The 16,606-nt window shown below is 39.3% G+C and overlaps 1 protein-coding gene and 1 long non-coding RNA gene across 2 annotated transcripts; one reads left to right on the top strand and one right to left on the bottom strand.

The window, feature by feature from the left end:
• Positions 1-482: 482 nt before the first annotated feature.
• Positions 483-6,679, top strand: LOC143421685 (uncharacterized). The gene is made up of 6 exons (XM_076891331.1): positions 483-909; positions 3,359-3,489; positions 3,680-3,802; positions 3,984-4,011; positions 4,106-4,144; positions 5,163-6,679. Exons 1-6 carry the CDS (start codon positions 876-878, stop codon positions 5,243-5,245), a joined length of 438 nt encoding a protein of 145 aa, XP_076747446.1. The 5' UTR covers positions 483-875; the 3' UTR covers positions 5,246-6,679.
• Positions 6,680-8,827: 2,148 nt separating this feature from the next.
• On the bottom strand, positions 8,828-13,380 carry LOC143421770 (uncharacterized). The gene is made up of 3 exons (XR_013101335.1): positions 12,996-13,380; positions 12,692-12,907; positions 8,828-9,187 (listed from the first exon to the last, which is right to left on the bottom strand). It is a non-coding gene; the product is annotated as an uncharacterized LOC143421770 (long non-coding RNA).
• Between the last annotated feature and the right edge of the window lie 3,226 nt (positions 13,381-16,606).

Genomic DNA, 16,606 nt, shown 5'->3' with positions numbered 1-16,606 from the left:
GAGCACCTGATGGATTTGAACTTTTCTTGTCCATCTTCCATTGGTGTTAATTTTGCACTCAATATCAGCATCCATCCGCCAACCAGAGAATCATCACAACATAACCTATTAGTCCTACACCTTAGTGCACAGATTCAGTTTGTATAGGATTGTTTCCCCCTAATATTTCACACAACCCAGGAAAAAATAATTAACTTAATGGGCTTGGATTGATAACATTGTGAATGAAATGTGCTCTGTTTTGAAGCAGCTCGCTCTCCTCTCCTTTCGGTTGTGTGTGAGACTTCAGGACAGCACAGCAGCTCAGCAGCAAGCAGGCGCACAGAGGGCTCTCTGGCTCACTTTTTGTGTATATGTGTGTTATAGAATTTAGAAAACAGGTCGGTGCACATTATAAGTCTGTATCACAAGGTCTTGTGTTTTTGTGTTTGGTTTATTTTTATTTTGCTTTATTTTGCGAGCTGGTTATTAGATGCCGTTAGAGCCAGCCAGAGAATCTCTCCTCCCTGTGCGGCAAGCAGCAGGCGCACCTCGCAGGGAGGGTGCACTTACTCCCCGCAAAGTGGAAAAAAGTAAAAAACAAAACAAAAAGTGTTTATCAGTTTCATTTGTGTCTGTATTAGATGGCATATCCTTTGACGTTTAAAAAAAACCCAAAACGTGCATGCATACTCAGTAATTCGCGTCAAAGTGAGTTCTATCTAGCCGACCTGGTCCACCACCCCCTCTCCCACCACGAGGAGTTGCGCTTTCATTTTCACAGGAGAAGGAGAAGCACTTCTTCACTGAGCGGGCAGAGCACTTGGATACATTAGAGGCTAAACCAGCATATTAAATCGGATTTGGGGAAAGGACTTGCGAGTATCACCGCAAGAATGAGGCACAGCGAAGTTTATCTGCTTGTCACTGGTAAGTAGATTAATATATTGCCTAACAGCGAAACGGTCCAGGGTTCGAATCCTCCATCTGGCCGGGACCTTTCTTTGTGGAGTCCGCATGTTTTTCTGTGTTATTAGAGACTCTCTAAGGTACAATATAAAGCGACTGTTGTTGCCATTTTTGGTGCTATATAAATAAAATTGCATTAGAATAGAATAGAATAGAATAGAATTCAACTTTATTGTCATTGCACATGCACAGGTACAGGGCAACGAAATGCAGTTTGCATCCATCCAGAAGTGCTTTAGTGATATAGATATATTACAATATATATTAGCAATAATATAGATATTCGAGTATATTACAGAAATGGGTCTATTATGGTATGTTATAATGTACACGGTATGAAGTATGTTGTGAATATTCTATAACTATAAGTATGTACAGGCTGTAGTGAGTACAAGCTATGTACAGGCTATGAACAGGATATAAATATGAAAAACTATACAGAATATGAAATAAATAACTTTACAGAATCTGAGATATACAGCTATATAGAAATGGGAACCAGAAACGGCTCTAACCAATCTGGCGCCCTAGGCAAGATTTTAGGTGGCGCCCCCCTACATCAGCAGTGTAGTGTAATGTTGTAACAAATAATATTTCTATTAAATAAGCTTTACTTTGCATTTTAATTAACGTGGGATTATTTTTTGTATTTAGAAATAATAGTACCAACTTCTTCTTCTTTTTTTTTTTTTTTTTCAACATTTGTGGCACTGGCACCCCCTGATGGACGGCGCCCTTAGCATTTGCCTATACGGCCTATGCCACTGGCCGGCCCTGATGGGAACTATGCAAGTTGTAAACAGTTGTAGGATTAAAGATTATCGAATGTACAGAATGGTTATTTACACAGAGCTATACAGTAGTGCAGTTAAGATAAGTGAGGGTGTGGATAATTTCTACAGAGGCTATATAAAGTGCTGGTGGTTGTGAGTGGTGGTTCAGTCCATGTTATTATTGTGTTTGAGGGTACAGTTGTCCATTGTGGGTGTGTGTATGTTCAGTCCATGAGTTTAACGTGGGTCAGATGTCAGGAGGCAGAGTTCAGGAGTCTGACAGCTGTGGGGAAGAAGCTGTTCCGGTACCTGGTGGTCTTAGTCCGGAGGCTCCTGTGGCGCCTCCCAGAGGGCAGGAATCCCAAATTAATTAATTAATCCCAAAAGCAGTGTCAGTGGGAGAAACGTTTTGTCACAATGACGAGTCACACAGTGGTTTTCTGTGTTAGTCCTGGGACCTGCTAATGATGTGTTCAGGCTGTGTCTGCCCCAGCTGGGATAGGTTCCAGAGCAGGGGTAGGCAACTCCAGGCCTCGAGTGCCGGTGTCCTGCAGGTTTTAGATCCCACCCTGGGTTAACACACCTGAATCAAATGATTAGTTCATTACCAGACCTCTGGAGAACTTCAAGAAATGCTGAGGAGTCATTTAGCACTTTAAATCAGCTGTGATGGATCATGGACACATCTAAAACCTCCAGGACACCGGCACTCTAGGCCTGGAGTTGCCTACCCCTGCTCCAGAGGATGGATGGTAAACTGCAGAAATGTGTGATGTGCTTATCTGATGTTTGTTATTGTTAAGTACTGTGGACAAAGGTTGAACAGGAACTGACTTGAAGTTTCAGTGGGTGAAGTTTCAGTGACCTGAAGTTTCAGTGGCTGGCGAAGGACATGATGCCAGTCTGTGCTGTTACCTGGAATAAGAGCTTTTGTCCTAGCTCAGGGGTGTCGGACTCCAGGCCTCGAGGCCTGGAGTCCGACACATGTGTTCAACACATAGCTGGATAAAAGACCACCCCTGCACAGAAACGAGCCATCACTTCCCCAAGCACCACCTTACAGATATGATGCTATCCAAAGTTATGTAACTGAGTTTCTTAGTCTTAGTCCAAGTGTTCTCCACCCATCCACCCCCAGCAAGAAAATTAACAACAGACTAAACAATTTTAACTCACAGGAATATAAAAAAGTTTTTTGACCATTAGTGAATCAAGAAAAATTAAGAAGATTAAGAAATATATTTTATTTAACTAAATTGGAGATAATTTATTTGAATTTCAGGATCGGGACAACGCCTCGTACACTTTCCCAAAAGCCTCAGTTAATCTTTATGCCATCTGCCATTATATTCTAGAAATGCTGTCAAATCGAAATGATGTCTGCCTAGCTCATGAAATGCTATAAAAATTTTCCCTGATGTGTATTTTTGATAAATTATTCCCAGCAGATGATTTTTTTAAGTTTGGTGGGCCCTTTGGGCTTCTCCATCATTCTTGTCCAAGAACTGTGATGATCAGCTGTAGGTAACATTGTTCTGTCACACAGGTGTGTGGGTGTGGAGGCATGCACACAGTTGTGTTTTTTCAAGGTATAACATTGCAGTGATGAGTGTTCCCATCTGCTTGTCTTTTCTTAGCAGCTGCATTGGTGGTGCTTTGCTGTGGATGGGACATCAGTTGCAGTGTTACTGAAGATGCTTATGGGACCCTTTACACTGTTCCAGATTTCCAGGCAACCAGATGTATCTACTCCTGGATGAATAGTACTGTAGGTTCAACATGCCAGAGTTTCTTTACCACTTTCACTTGTGCTACTGGGATTCTACCTCTGTTAAAAAGCCATAACATAAAACATGCAGGTGTTGGTCATTACAGACACAATAGGAAAAGAAAAGAAGCAACTAATGTTATTATTAATATTTAATCAGTGTTGTGATTTTGTCATATGTTGCTTTCAGGGTCATGTGCTGGTGAATAATAACGAGACGGTGACTGGCCTGGTGACGAACAGCAGTATCAGGACTCTTCTCACCCGTGCATGTTTGAAGCAGGTCAACTACAGCCGTGACTGCGTCTCTGAGGTGTTACACTTTCAGCATTTGTACTGCATGCTGAGAAACACATGGAAGAATTTAATGCAGACGTGGCATTTTAATACAATTTCTGAAACTAAAAGCTATGAATTTAATTTATGAATCTAATTTTATTTAATTCTAGACAACTAAAAGCTTACTCAATTTCTCTTTCTGTTTTTCTGCTTAGGGGATACAACACACAACCAGTTGTTTCAGTGAGTATCTCTCTACCTGATTTTCTAGACATATAAATGTTTATTACCATTGATATAAAATGTTTTCTAACGCAAGAATATCTTGTGTTTACAGCAGGCTGCAGTGGAACTACTAACCCTCAGAAAAGTGAAGGTAAAACCACTACTTGTATGAAATTAGATTGCAGTTAGGTTTCGAGTTGTATCTTTAAACAGGTGTGAAAAGTTTACAAGAGATCCATCCATCCTCTTCCACTTATTCAATTCAGGGTCAGAAGTTGGCTGACAGCTTTTCACACTCATGTTCAGACCCATATGAGATAAAAACTGCTTTTAATGAAATTTCACACCTTCCTGCACATTCAGAGTCCCTGTTATTGTATGGTTATGCACAGTGTCCCCATGAGTCTCTGGCTCTCTTTTCATTCATAACTATCTGTTTAAAAGGTTAAAACATACTCACCAAGGTGACTAATTTCAGCTCAGCATTATGTGTTCTACATCCTGTCTTTGTTAGCATAAACTCTTGTCTCTAGTTACAGTGCAGTTTATAGTATCAACATCTGGGACTCTCTGCCAGATCAGCTCAGCTATTCATGTGTAAATAAACATAAAGGTGTAAATTAACAGTGTATGATTTCACTTTTAGTAAACCTGCCTCCTGGATATTGTTTATTGCCACTACTCTTAACGTGTGACGTGTGTCAGTGGTAAAATGAGTGTCAGTGAAACAAGAAGCAGATGGGTGGATTCAGGTGACAGCATGTCACAACAGGTTGAAGGTGTCTGACATTTAAACAGAAAGAAATCTGACATTTTAGTTTAGGTGTATGATCTTATAAAGATGAAGGATGGTAGAAAACTGTGTGTTAAGAACATGCAGCACCTTGAGGGAAATCTTCACCATCTTAAGATATCAAATACATAAAATTACCCTTTTTGTTTAGAGGTAGATGAAAAGTTTGGCTAGGAGGTATCAATCAGTTCACAATAGTGAATATGTGTATTTCCTAAAATGTTACAAGGCTAATTTGAGTGAAAAACACGATTTACTTTAGATTTAAATGATGCATGAATTGCACATCTTGGATCTTAGGGAAAGCAATTAACTGTCAAATTTATGTTAAATTAACATAAAATTAATAACAAACTCATTTTCTTTGCTTTTGCAGGTACACCTTCTCACTGCTGGAATACATTTATCACGGTCTTTATCATGGTTTTACAACTTCAGTGTTTGTCTGCAACCAGCTAGAAGATGGTTCCTCCAGTTTACCAGCTTTAACCCACATGGCAGCACGATCTGAAATCCCTGTCTTGCTGTTGTTCATACATCATTTGTTCCAGAAGAGAGTTTTATATTAAAAAAAAAGGAATTTTTTTTTTTGTTTGTTTCCCCTCAACATTTCAAAGCTAGGAGATCACAAATTGATTGGTCAGTTCCCACAGTATAGGGTTCACTTGGAAGAACTGAAGACGATTGATTAAGATATAGAAATTAATGTTTTTGGCGATTAGATGATCCATCAGGGCAGAACAGAATCCCAGCGGGATAGGATTTAGGTCAGGACCCCCCGGAGTCCAGACGCTGGTGGTGGTTAAGAGGAAGACTGGGGCTTGCATCAGCTCAGCTCAGCTGAGGTGGAAATGACGAGGGTGGGTGTTAGATTTGTATTGTTCATTGTCATTTATGCTTAGAAGTATATAATCATTTGTAGATTGAAAGAATGTCTCATCCTAGGAGGTCTGTAACAATTCTGTGTAGCATGAAGAGGGGGGTGCTTTCACTCCTCTACAGAGTGTTCTGGCATAGATCACACACCTCCTAGGAGAGGTCGTATCTTCTCTTGCTGATATATGGTATAGCAAACACACGTATATCTGTTTGAGTGTAAGAGCCTTTTGTTTAGAGGGACCGCTAGACTCCTGGCACCAGCTTTGGGGAGCCTTCATGGGGTCACACTCTGACCCCACACATACTTGCACAACGCACAGGCAAGGTACTCTTTGTGTGTGTATGAAACATCATATGTTAATGAACCTATGCATATTCATGTAACCACAATAAAACGAGTGCTATGGGGAACCTGGCTGAGAGTCTGACGGAGGTCAAGTGGGTGGAACGACACTTGGCTCCAGGCAGGTCTCCCTCATGCATGAGTAACACAAAGAACTTTGCCTACTAGTGTCTTACTTTTTGCTGTGTAGTAAATTGTCTTGAACGTTCCAGCGAATAGGTTTATGCTATGAACCTATCAGCGGGTTGCACGAAAAAGAGTCTGAAAGGGAGAATGACAGAGAGCACAGATTGAAACCATCTGAAGCAGAGGTTGAGGTTGACTAGAGTAATAATATCAGTATTGAACATTATGTTTTATACAGAAAAACAGAACACCCAGGAAAGTAGGCATATGAGAGATTACTGACCGTGCTTATTGAACTTAGACATAAGTGTCATTATGATGATGCAGGAAGAACACCAACACGGGGCTATTAGACCAACCATGAACAAAAATGGCATTTTCCATAAAACCTGCAAGACCCTGTTTTTGACAAGGGCCTACTATATGGTGCAGCCTAAAGGCAGAGTTGGGTTGCCGAGGCCAGAATGATTATCGGCCTTCTGCTCACAGGGTGGTGGGTGTTGGAGGACAACTGCTGATCCCAGTTAAAGCAATCAACATGTAAAGAGTACCTGACTTGTGGCATAACTGGCTCTGGCCTTGGAATGTATGTTTTATCCATGTTGCAAGTGGTACACTGGACTGTTTTGTCCTTCATTCTTTTATGATTGTACTAATAAAATATATTTTACAATTATTTTGGTTGTCATCTTTTGCCTACAGCTGAGATGGTTGCTCATACCTAGAATCTGTATAGTAAACAAGCAGAAACAAAAAAACAAAACAACATTAGGGGACGTTCAAGTTCATATGCATGTGAAGGCAGACAGCCCCATGAGAGTCTAGTTTAAGAGGCATTCTCAAAGACACATCACACATTATCACATGGCAGCTTCAGGAAATGATAAACACTGCTGAATAAAAATACATGAACTCACTGAGTGATTATTTGAGATCAGTTCATTTTTTGGCAACTTTTCAAATGGAAGCGCTGCAATTTCAGATCCATTTCTATGTTATAAATGACCTCAGTCTAATTTTCAGTGAGGGTATGGTGTCATATGGTCATGCCACTGTACTCTTCCTCTTCATGTTCACATCAGTTCTCCAAAATGCTCCAATAACACTAAATTACCTTGTCAGCAGCATGTTACGGACAGCTGCCACGTCCTCGAACGTCAAAACAAATAAGCTGAAAAGGAAGTTTTGCAAAATTGCTCAAAACAACTGCATTAAATGTGTCACATTAAAATGACTTATGCTCCTGACTTCACAAAAAATACATGACAGTTGACTTCCCTGGAAAAAGCCTGGTGACTCAGCATTTAGCTCAGGTTGAGTTTATGTGTAGTTCGGAAGTAAAAGTAAGGACTGGCAGCATAACAATCAATACCTCTGAGAGTCTTAGACAAGCCCTTTGAAGTCAGTGGGTTTGCAAAAGGATTAGAATAATCAGTCTGTTAAAGTGACAGGTTTCAGACACGGGTCACTTTTTGGTGTACTCCATTTTTGGACATTTTATTATACCTAAAGGGAGCATGGCTCCAGATTCATTTTTAAATTAGACTTCAAACTTCAAGTCTTGCTGCATGAGCTGACCCCAAAATCATCCCTTTTGTATGTTGCTTGAGCTCGGGCTGCTGTGAGACCTGGTCTGCACTGGTGGGGACACTAAAAAGGTAGCTATGCAGGGACAGTGCTTCCAAAATGAATGAAACAGGCATGACAGAGGAAAAATAACTACACCCAACTTTCATCAAAATGGTCATTCTTTTTTTTTTCAACCTATTCAGAATGAAAACATTGCAGTTAACTTTAAAGTTGCTAAGATGTTTAGTAAGATGACATGCAGCAGCAGCAGCTTACAACTGTAGTGAATTTATGACATGAAAGTTTGGCTGGAGCTCAACAAGGGAGCCAGATTACCCTTACCAGTGGAGAGCTGCGCCGCTGCATGATATTACCATTTTTTTTGACAAAGGGAAGCAATTAATCCTTTCTAAGTGAACAAATCACAAAAGTGCTTTTCCTGGGAAAAGCTCTCTGAGTTCCAGGGAACAGGATCGTCAGGGAGACGACACAAAGACATTGTGTCTGTTTCACTTCCCATTTTTATGAGGTATCTTAGAGGTTTTAGTTAAATTGTATTGTAATGGTGTCATGATCCAGGTGAGCACCTGGTGTTTTTCCACTGCCCTCCTGTGCTCTCCTGTGTCTGCCTTGTGGGCAGAGCCTTGATTCTTCACCTGTGCTGCTCACTTGATATCCATTGACGGCAATCAGCGAGGCTGTGCTTAAGACCTGCGCTGTCATCACTTCTCTGCCATTTTTTTCTTCTTTCACTTCTGCTTATCATACCTTATGCTTTCTCACACTTCACATTGTGTTCTTGTTTCTGTTTGCTCATTTGTTTTTTTCTTTCCATTTAGGCCCTGAGGGCCAGTCACTGCAGATTTCCCACTGTTGTCAAATGCTTTCCTGTAGGGGATTCTCTATGACATTGCTGGGTTTTGAATTGGGATTATGCAGATAAAACTGAATTAAAACAGGACTAAGCCACACTTACACTGATCTTAGATTTCAACAAGATATATAAACAAACTAAGAGTTATAACATGATATTGAGCCTGATTTAAGTTACTATAAACTCTTTGGTCCTTTACTGGTTCACAACTCTTTATTGAAAAGCCCAGTCATTAGTTAAAGCATACTGTACATGTGACAAAAAATGTTACGCATGAGCAGAAAGAAAGAAGCCATGACTCATGAGGGTAAAAAGATGTTACTCACAAAAACAGTCAAAGACATTCTTAAATAATAATGGCTGCAACTTCCTTTCACATACTGTACATTTCTCCAAAAGACAACCATAATTTTAATAAGGAAAACAACTTGAGCGGCTGTTTAAATTGACACTAAACTGTAGGAAGGTTTTTCAGATTCACTTATGTTGGGTACATCTCTAGTGCAGTTTAGTTCCTTGAGTCTTTTTCTTCCTTTCTTCCTTATTGCCTCCTTTGTTGTGTTGTCTTCAAGGGTGTGTCTCCCCTTGGGTCCATGCAGGACTCCACACCCTGAACGGGAGAGAAAATATATTCCAATCACTTCTTCTAAATGCTCCACTTACAGTTACTGACTTTATGTCACTAGCATTTTTTTTAAAAGTGTTGCCATGACATCAGACAAGAAGCGAAGTTGCGTAAACAAACTGCATGAATGGTTCATATGACCTTTAGGTAAATTCCATTTTGATTGTCTTAAAAATAGAAGGAGGTTGTATAAGGGTGTGAAGTAAACACCTTTTTTTTTTGATTATGTGTTTGCAAACTGGAAGTTTGCTTCTTTTGAATCCTTTTGCCTTGGGAATTGATACTGTTATATAAAAATATAAGAGAAGCTTCCAGGACCTTGTTGAATCTATGCCATGAAGAATTAAGACAGAAAAAGGGGATCTATTAGGTTTATTAGCAAGATAAACCTAAACTGAATTTGATGTTAGCAAATCACAGCCAGCAATGATTTACTTTAGAGAGATAACTCCTGCTCCCTCTCACATACTGCATTGACATGTACTGTAGTACAGCCTTTCACAAAACAGCCACAACCATAGTGTATTTTTTTCTTTTTAAAAAAGAAAATTAAAGAATATATGTGTTTAAATATGTGTTTATTAGTTGACCTGTGTAAGAAACACAATATTTTCTGAAATATCTGAAACATTTTCTGAAATGGAACATTAATTGAAAATGGGCTGAATGTTATGTTTTTGAGAAATATGTAGGACTGCTTTCTTCCATTTGCGCAACATCTCTAAAATTAGAAATATCCTGTCTCAGAGTGACGCTGACAAACTAGTTCGTACATTTATTACTTCCAGGTTGGACTACTGTAATTCATTATTATCAGGAAGTCCTAAAACTTGCTGAAAAGCCTTCAGCTAATCCAAAATGCTGCAGCAAGAGTACTGACAGGGACTAGAAAGAGAGAGCAGATTTCTCCAGTATTGGCTTCCTTCCATTGTCTCCCTGTCAAATCCAGAATTGAATTCAAACACATGTTTCTTTTCCAAATATTTATTTATAAGTGACTTATGTATGTATGTATGTATATATATGTATATATTGTACTATTCTTAGTTAGCGTATTGTCTGTCTTGTCTTAATGTTGGTTTAAAATGGAGCACTGTAACAAAAAATAATTTCCCCCAGGGATCAATAAAGTATTCTGATTCTGATTCTGATTCTGAAAATTCAAAGGTCTTAAATAATCAGGCCCCATCTTATCTTAATGACCTTGTAGTATCATATCACCCTATTAGAGCACTTCACTCTCGCCCTGCAGGCCTACTTGTTGTTCCTAGAGTATTTAAAAGTAGAATGGGAGGGAGAGCCTTCAGTTTTCAGGCCCCTCTTCTGCAGTTCCAGCTTCCAGTTTGGATTCGGGAAACAGACACTATCTCTACTTTCAAGATTAGGCTTAAAACATTACTTTTTGCTAAAGCATATAGTTAGGACTGGACCAGGTTACCCTGAATCCTCCCTTAGTTATGCTGCAATAGGCGTAGGCTGCCGGGGATTCCCATGATGCATTGAGTTTTTCCTTTTCAGTCACCTTTCTCACTCACTGTATGTTAATAGACCTCTCTGCATTGAATCGTACTTGTTATTAATCTCTTTCTCTCTTCCACAGCATGTCTTCCATCCTGTTTTCCTTCTCTCACCCCAACTGGTCGCAGCAGATGGCCCCGGCCCTCCCTGATGCTGGTTCTGCTGGAGGTTTCTTCCTGTTAAAAGGGAGTTTTTCCTTCCCACTGTCGCCAAAGTGCTTGCTCATAGGGGGTCATTTGATTGTTGGGTTTTTCTCTGTATCTATTATTATAGGGTCTATCTTATAATATAAACCGCCTTGAGGTGACTGTTGTTGTGATTTGGTGCTATAAAAATTGAATTGAATTGAACTGAGGGGGTGATGACTCATGATGTGGTGGTTTTGTTTTCAATGGGAATTGTAAAGCTTAGTTTGGAGACTCAAATGAAATACTGACATATCAGTAACATCAGTGGCCTCTCAGTCAAATTGGAATGTCAAAATGGTTTCTGTAGGGTGTCAAGCTACACATCAAAAGTGACATAAATGAGAACAACAGCTGTGAACAATAAATTGATTTAGATAAAAAGAAACAGAAAATAATCTCATGTTGCTAAACTGTCATAAACTGTTGTCATGGCATCAGATAAACAAACAGACATGTAATGCCTGGGTGACTCATCATTCACCTTATAGTTTGTGTATACTTTGAAGCTTCAAAGTGTGTTTGGAGTCATCTTTGTGTTATGCTGTATTGAACAAATATCTTCTTTCTAAACCTACATAAATGAATAGAATGATTTAAGCTGTTATCACGTCTAAGCAAGTCTGATGTAAACAGACTGTTCTTATAAAGCGCTTTTCTACTTTATCTGAGCACTCAAAGTGCTTCAGACAACCATTCACACACATTCACATTGCTTCCTATTTAACATTCACATGCATTCATACTCCAGTGGATGCATTGGATTAGTAACCATGGGGTTAATATCTTGTCCAAGCATATTTGGCATAAATACAGACCGGAGCAGACAGAAGTTGGTGAACTGCTCAACCACCTGAGCTACAGCCACCTTGATGTCAGACTTAACCAGTCCAGCAAGTTTTTAGATTTGTCCCCCATAACTCAGGCATGCCTCTTGTCTTTGGGTAACCACACCCAAAACCACAACATAATCCTAAATTAGCGCACTCTTTCTATCTCTTTGTCTCAGGTGCTCAGTTCAAATTGTCCAAATCTTAACAAAAGGATTAGAAATAGTTGCTCTTGGCTTTTAGCACTAAGTAACTTTAGAAAGTGTAGAAGTGCATCTTATGCGGGTCCTTATCATTGGTTTAACACTAAAGTGACTGTTCAGTGGTTTAAAAACAGTACTTTCCTGTTGTGCAATGTAGCAACACACTTCAAAGTACTTTGTATCTATTGTTTTTAAAGACCAGGGTTTTGCATTTTATGTTGTTCTAAATTCAACTGTACAATAGTGTAAAAAAGGCTGAAACAAACCTTTTTTTTTGTTATAAGGATTTGTGGTTTTTTTTAAACAAGCTTAAATATTGCAACTGGCTTTGCTTTGCTGGAACTTGAAGTCAACTTGATGCTGATGCTGACGCAGTTGCTGGAAAACTTCAGACTTCTGGGAAAAAGAGAACCAAATTGCTACAGTTGCTGAATCAGTGTTTGTTTGCTTTTTTGTGTGTGTGCATGCTAATGTCTCTCTAAAGCACTTTGAATCACCTTGTTGTTGAATTGTGCTATACAAATAAACTTGCCTTGCCTTGTCTAAGCTATATGTTAATTATTACTGCACGATTGCAAGAATGAGCAATTGTCTGAGTCACCTTTAAACACGTAAGTCCTTATCATTACAAGGGTAGTGATTAAATGTATATTACTATGTATGATAAAAATCTTATAGGTGTGTGTGTGTGTGTTTGTGTGTGTGAGTGAGTGTGTGTGGGCGCGCCAACACGTGCCAACAATAACTACTTACTCAGGTGTTGTTAGGAAAACTGCACGGATGGATTTAGTGGCAGAAACACACACGGGCACAAGAGAGTTGTGATGCAAGTTTATCTACAATGATGGGGAATATTTACAAGGGAGGGGGCTATATACAGTGACAAATAAAAATGTGCAAGGAGAGCAAAGCCGAAGAGATGAGACAGAGCCAAGGTATGTGGGTGGGCAGATGACGCACCGGAGCTACCTGAAAACGAGGGACAAACAGAGTTTACGGAGTAACGTCGACAGCCGAGATTTAAACTAAAGTGGACGGAGAGAGTTGGAGAGCTTACTTGAAACACAAAACTACAGCTGTAGCAGTGATCACAGACTGGTGTAACGTAGCTCTCCGTCAGGGATCCACAGTAGCCAACACAAAGAAACTAGGCAGGCGAGCAGGCAGCGGAACAGGCTAAAACAAAGTAGAAGCAGGCAGAAGATGGATCCTAAAAACATGCAGCTCAATAGCGTGGAATCAGCAGATTCAGCTTGCACAAACACGTTACCACTTGTGACAGCGACAATACTCCGACACCAGACGTCCGTGACTCAGCTCCATAAAAGCGCTCACTGATGACGTCCGATGCGCCGCAGGTGTGCCGGAATGCCATCAAGCCCCGCCTCACCTACCTATGCCAAAAAGGAAAACAAAAACCAAACAACAACAATACACCTACCCACCACCTCCTAACAGGTGTGAGTTAAATGATTATGTTAAAGTGTCATACCTGCAGCAGGGTTTAATGAGACAATTAAAAGATGTGTAGGCAGATGAGTAAATAGAATGAAGAATATGCACTATATGTCTCCCATGGATCCCTTAAACATTGTAACCAACATATGTAATCATCTGGAAACAAAAATCTCATTGACAATAGATGTTTTTATGCAAACCTGTTTGCAAAGTCTGCCTGAAGTTACCACCACTTCACTTCGTGGTTTTTGTAATATCGACTGAAATACCAGCTTCTTTGAAATTGAATGCCTTTCCCCCAATCCCTTCTAATTTACGGGAAATGTGATAAGACACGAAAGCTGCAAACAGATATTCTGACTTATTGAGCAAGCAGAACTTGTGTAAAAGTTTCAGTGGTTTCTGTGAACCACAGAACCCATATCTCTATGATCATTTTTTCTCTCAGTGTGTCCTCACACAAAAAAACATATCACTGAGTCAAGTGCCTTATGCTCTTTCACAGACCAGTATGTCACTTCTAGGTCGTTATCATGCAAACCACTTCACTGAAATGTTTCATTTACAATAAATTGCCACAATTCTTGTCAGGTCACTTGTGGTAAAAGGTGGCTCTAGAGAGCACAGCCAGGGTTAAACCTGCAGTAAACGGGAAACCACATGACATGTAATTTAATACCCCTCCAAAAGGAGATGTAGTCTTTGCAGTCACAGTAAGTCTGTTTAGCTTCCTTGGAAGAGGAAATACAAAAAAAAAAAAAAAAAGTTTGATGTTGTTCTGAGGTGCTTTATCGTGAGTCTTCAATGACTTTCCACAAAGTAAATCTTCTAAATCCTCTGAAGTTCAAGACTTTTTCAGGCATTGGATTGAATCTGCTAAAATGAATGGATTTAAATATTGTTTTTTTATAGGTATTATTTATAGAATGAATGTAGAATGGCTGAACTAAAAGAATAAACCTTGTCTTAATGTTTTAAGGGGTGGAAATTCCCCTAAAGGGAGCACTGTGCTTTTGAAAGTTCTAAAAGTTAAGTTTTTCTAAAAAGCTCCAGGTTCTGTACTGATTATCAGATGTTGGACTATGCTTATTGTCTCACCATCTGTGAGTGAACTGGTGGTTGCAAACCAGTTTTGTGTGTGCGAGGGGTGGTGAAAGAGCATAACGTTGGTTTTATGCATCGGTTCCTGCAAGCCAAATGAGGTTTTTCATTTCAGAGGCAAGAAAAGCAACTGTGACTTTACCACAGATTGTTTATGTATGAGTCATTTATGCATCATCTATTGTGAAAGGAAAAGTTGGTGAACTAATTTAATGATCCTAAAATTTGGGGGAAGAGTTTATCCATAAACTCAGCAGGTTTCCAAGGTGTCCAGCTGGTCACATGAAAAGGAAGGTCAACGAGTTGGATCCATAGCCTCAGTGTAAGGTTCACTAGGAGTTAGTTTGTACTTTCTTTCTTTTTTTTTTTTTTTTCTTTGTTTCTGTTGGGTATTTTTTAGCCTCTGGGGTGTATTTTATTAAGATATTTGGCTAGTGTGCTCACAGATTTTTGGTAGACCAGTCTAACTGGAAGGCTGACTAAAAGATAAAAATTACACAACTCCCCATGTGTGATTTATGCCACTTCGGTAACAGTCAGTCACGTCTGCTTTGACTGAAGCCACAGCGCAACAACAAGCAGGTAAACATGGTTCATTGTTTGTGATTTGTTTGTTATGAGAGCATACAGCACTGTGATACAGCACTGAGGAATCTACTCAAGGAAATTATCCTGAGGTCAACGGAATAATTACAAGAAGAACACGGGCCCTGTTCCATAAATAGTAACAGTATTTGAGCTTTGGTACTGTTTTTCACTGCGATGATTGTATGCAAGTGGAGGTTTCCTTAATCCGTCTTGTACCGCTCTAAGATTGTATTGTTACTCTCTTTGCAAAGTTTCCCAAATTAGATACTGTCACTTAGCAAGGGATTTTCTCTTATTTGAAAGAAAAAAGCCTTGATTTATGGTAGTGTTGCTTAAAATATACTGTAAAACTGATTCCTGTGAACAGCAGTAACACATTGTAATGTGTGGTCATATTATGTGATACTTTTTTTTTGTCTTGTGTAAGTTTTTCATGTGTAACTTTGCTAAATAAGGGCCTTAATTTTCACATGCAGTCCATATAACTGACATACCAAGTGAAGTACAAATGTTGGGTGTGCCAATTCTGTTTGTCTTTTCTCTAAACTTTTGCATAGCATGCATCCTTTGCATAGAAGTAAGCTAACGAGTTCACACAGGCTGCTTTGAGTGCCTTCAAAATAACTGTCCACAGTTGTTATATTAATTCTCTTAGTTCTGCCATGTTTGTGCAGAGTTGTCCTGTCAACCTATGTGAAAAAAGAGTGTAACTATTACCTCCGAGCAACCGTAATGACATCGGTAACTTTAAAATGCATTTGGAACAATTGAATGTGTAAAAAAAAGGAGACTTTGCAGAAGTGAGATAGGAAAAAACATTACCTATTGTCTTTCAGGTTCTGCTGGCAGCCAGCTCAGTAGGGGCCTGTTACAACAGCATTGAGAAATTAGAGCGCTGATCTTATCTGCAAATTCCATCTATCACATGACATCTCTAAACATTTCATTTTATCATCAGCTTTGATGTGTTAAATTTAAATACATTTTAGATCACATTTTGGCTTTAGAACTTCATCAAATTTGTCTTTATGAAACCTATCAAAACCAGTGCACATGTGGTGTTCTTGGTCAATATAACCTCCTGTTATCATTGTAGGCAATGTTGGGCCAAAAGCATGACATCCCACAAGATGTCAGTAAAGCCTCAGATATCTTATCGGCTTCACCAGAAAGTGTGCTTTTCACAAGAAGTGAATAGTTCTGCTTCTTTGCTCTTTAATGCACTGGCTCATAAATATAAATAATTGATTCTACAGAATTCATCATCATAATGTCAATACAAATGAAACATAAATATGTGGAAGTGCTAGACTATGACGGTACAGAGAGTGAAAGCACATCAATATGTATTTACAATTGTTTGTGAAACCTCAACAGTTTCTAACAGAAAGCGATGATATTTCCTGGGTGTGTATGCCAACGTGTCCTTTTTTCTTTTGCTGCTGTTAAATTTTACGGTAAACAACAACTCATCACTTTTACTTTCAGTTTGAAGTAAGAGTACAGAAACGGGGATTTTGA

The sequence above is a fragment of the Maylandia zebra genome, linkage group LG13 (assembly GCF_041146795.1).
Source record: "Maylandia zebra isolate NMK-2024a linkage group LG13, Mzebra_GT3a, whole genome shotgun sequence".
Taxonomy (NCBI): Eukaryota; Metazoa; Chordata; class Actinopteri; order Cichliformes; family Cichlidae; genus Maylandia; species Maylandia zebra.
Note: the sequence above shows the minus strand (reverse complement) of the source record. Positions and strands in the feature narration are given on the sequence as shown.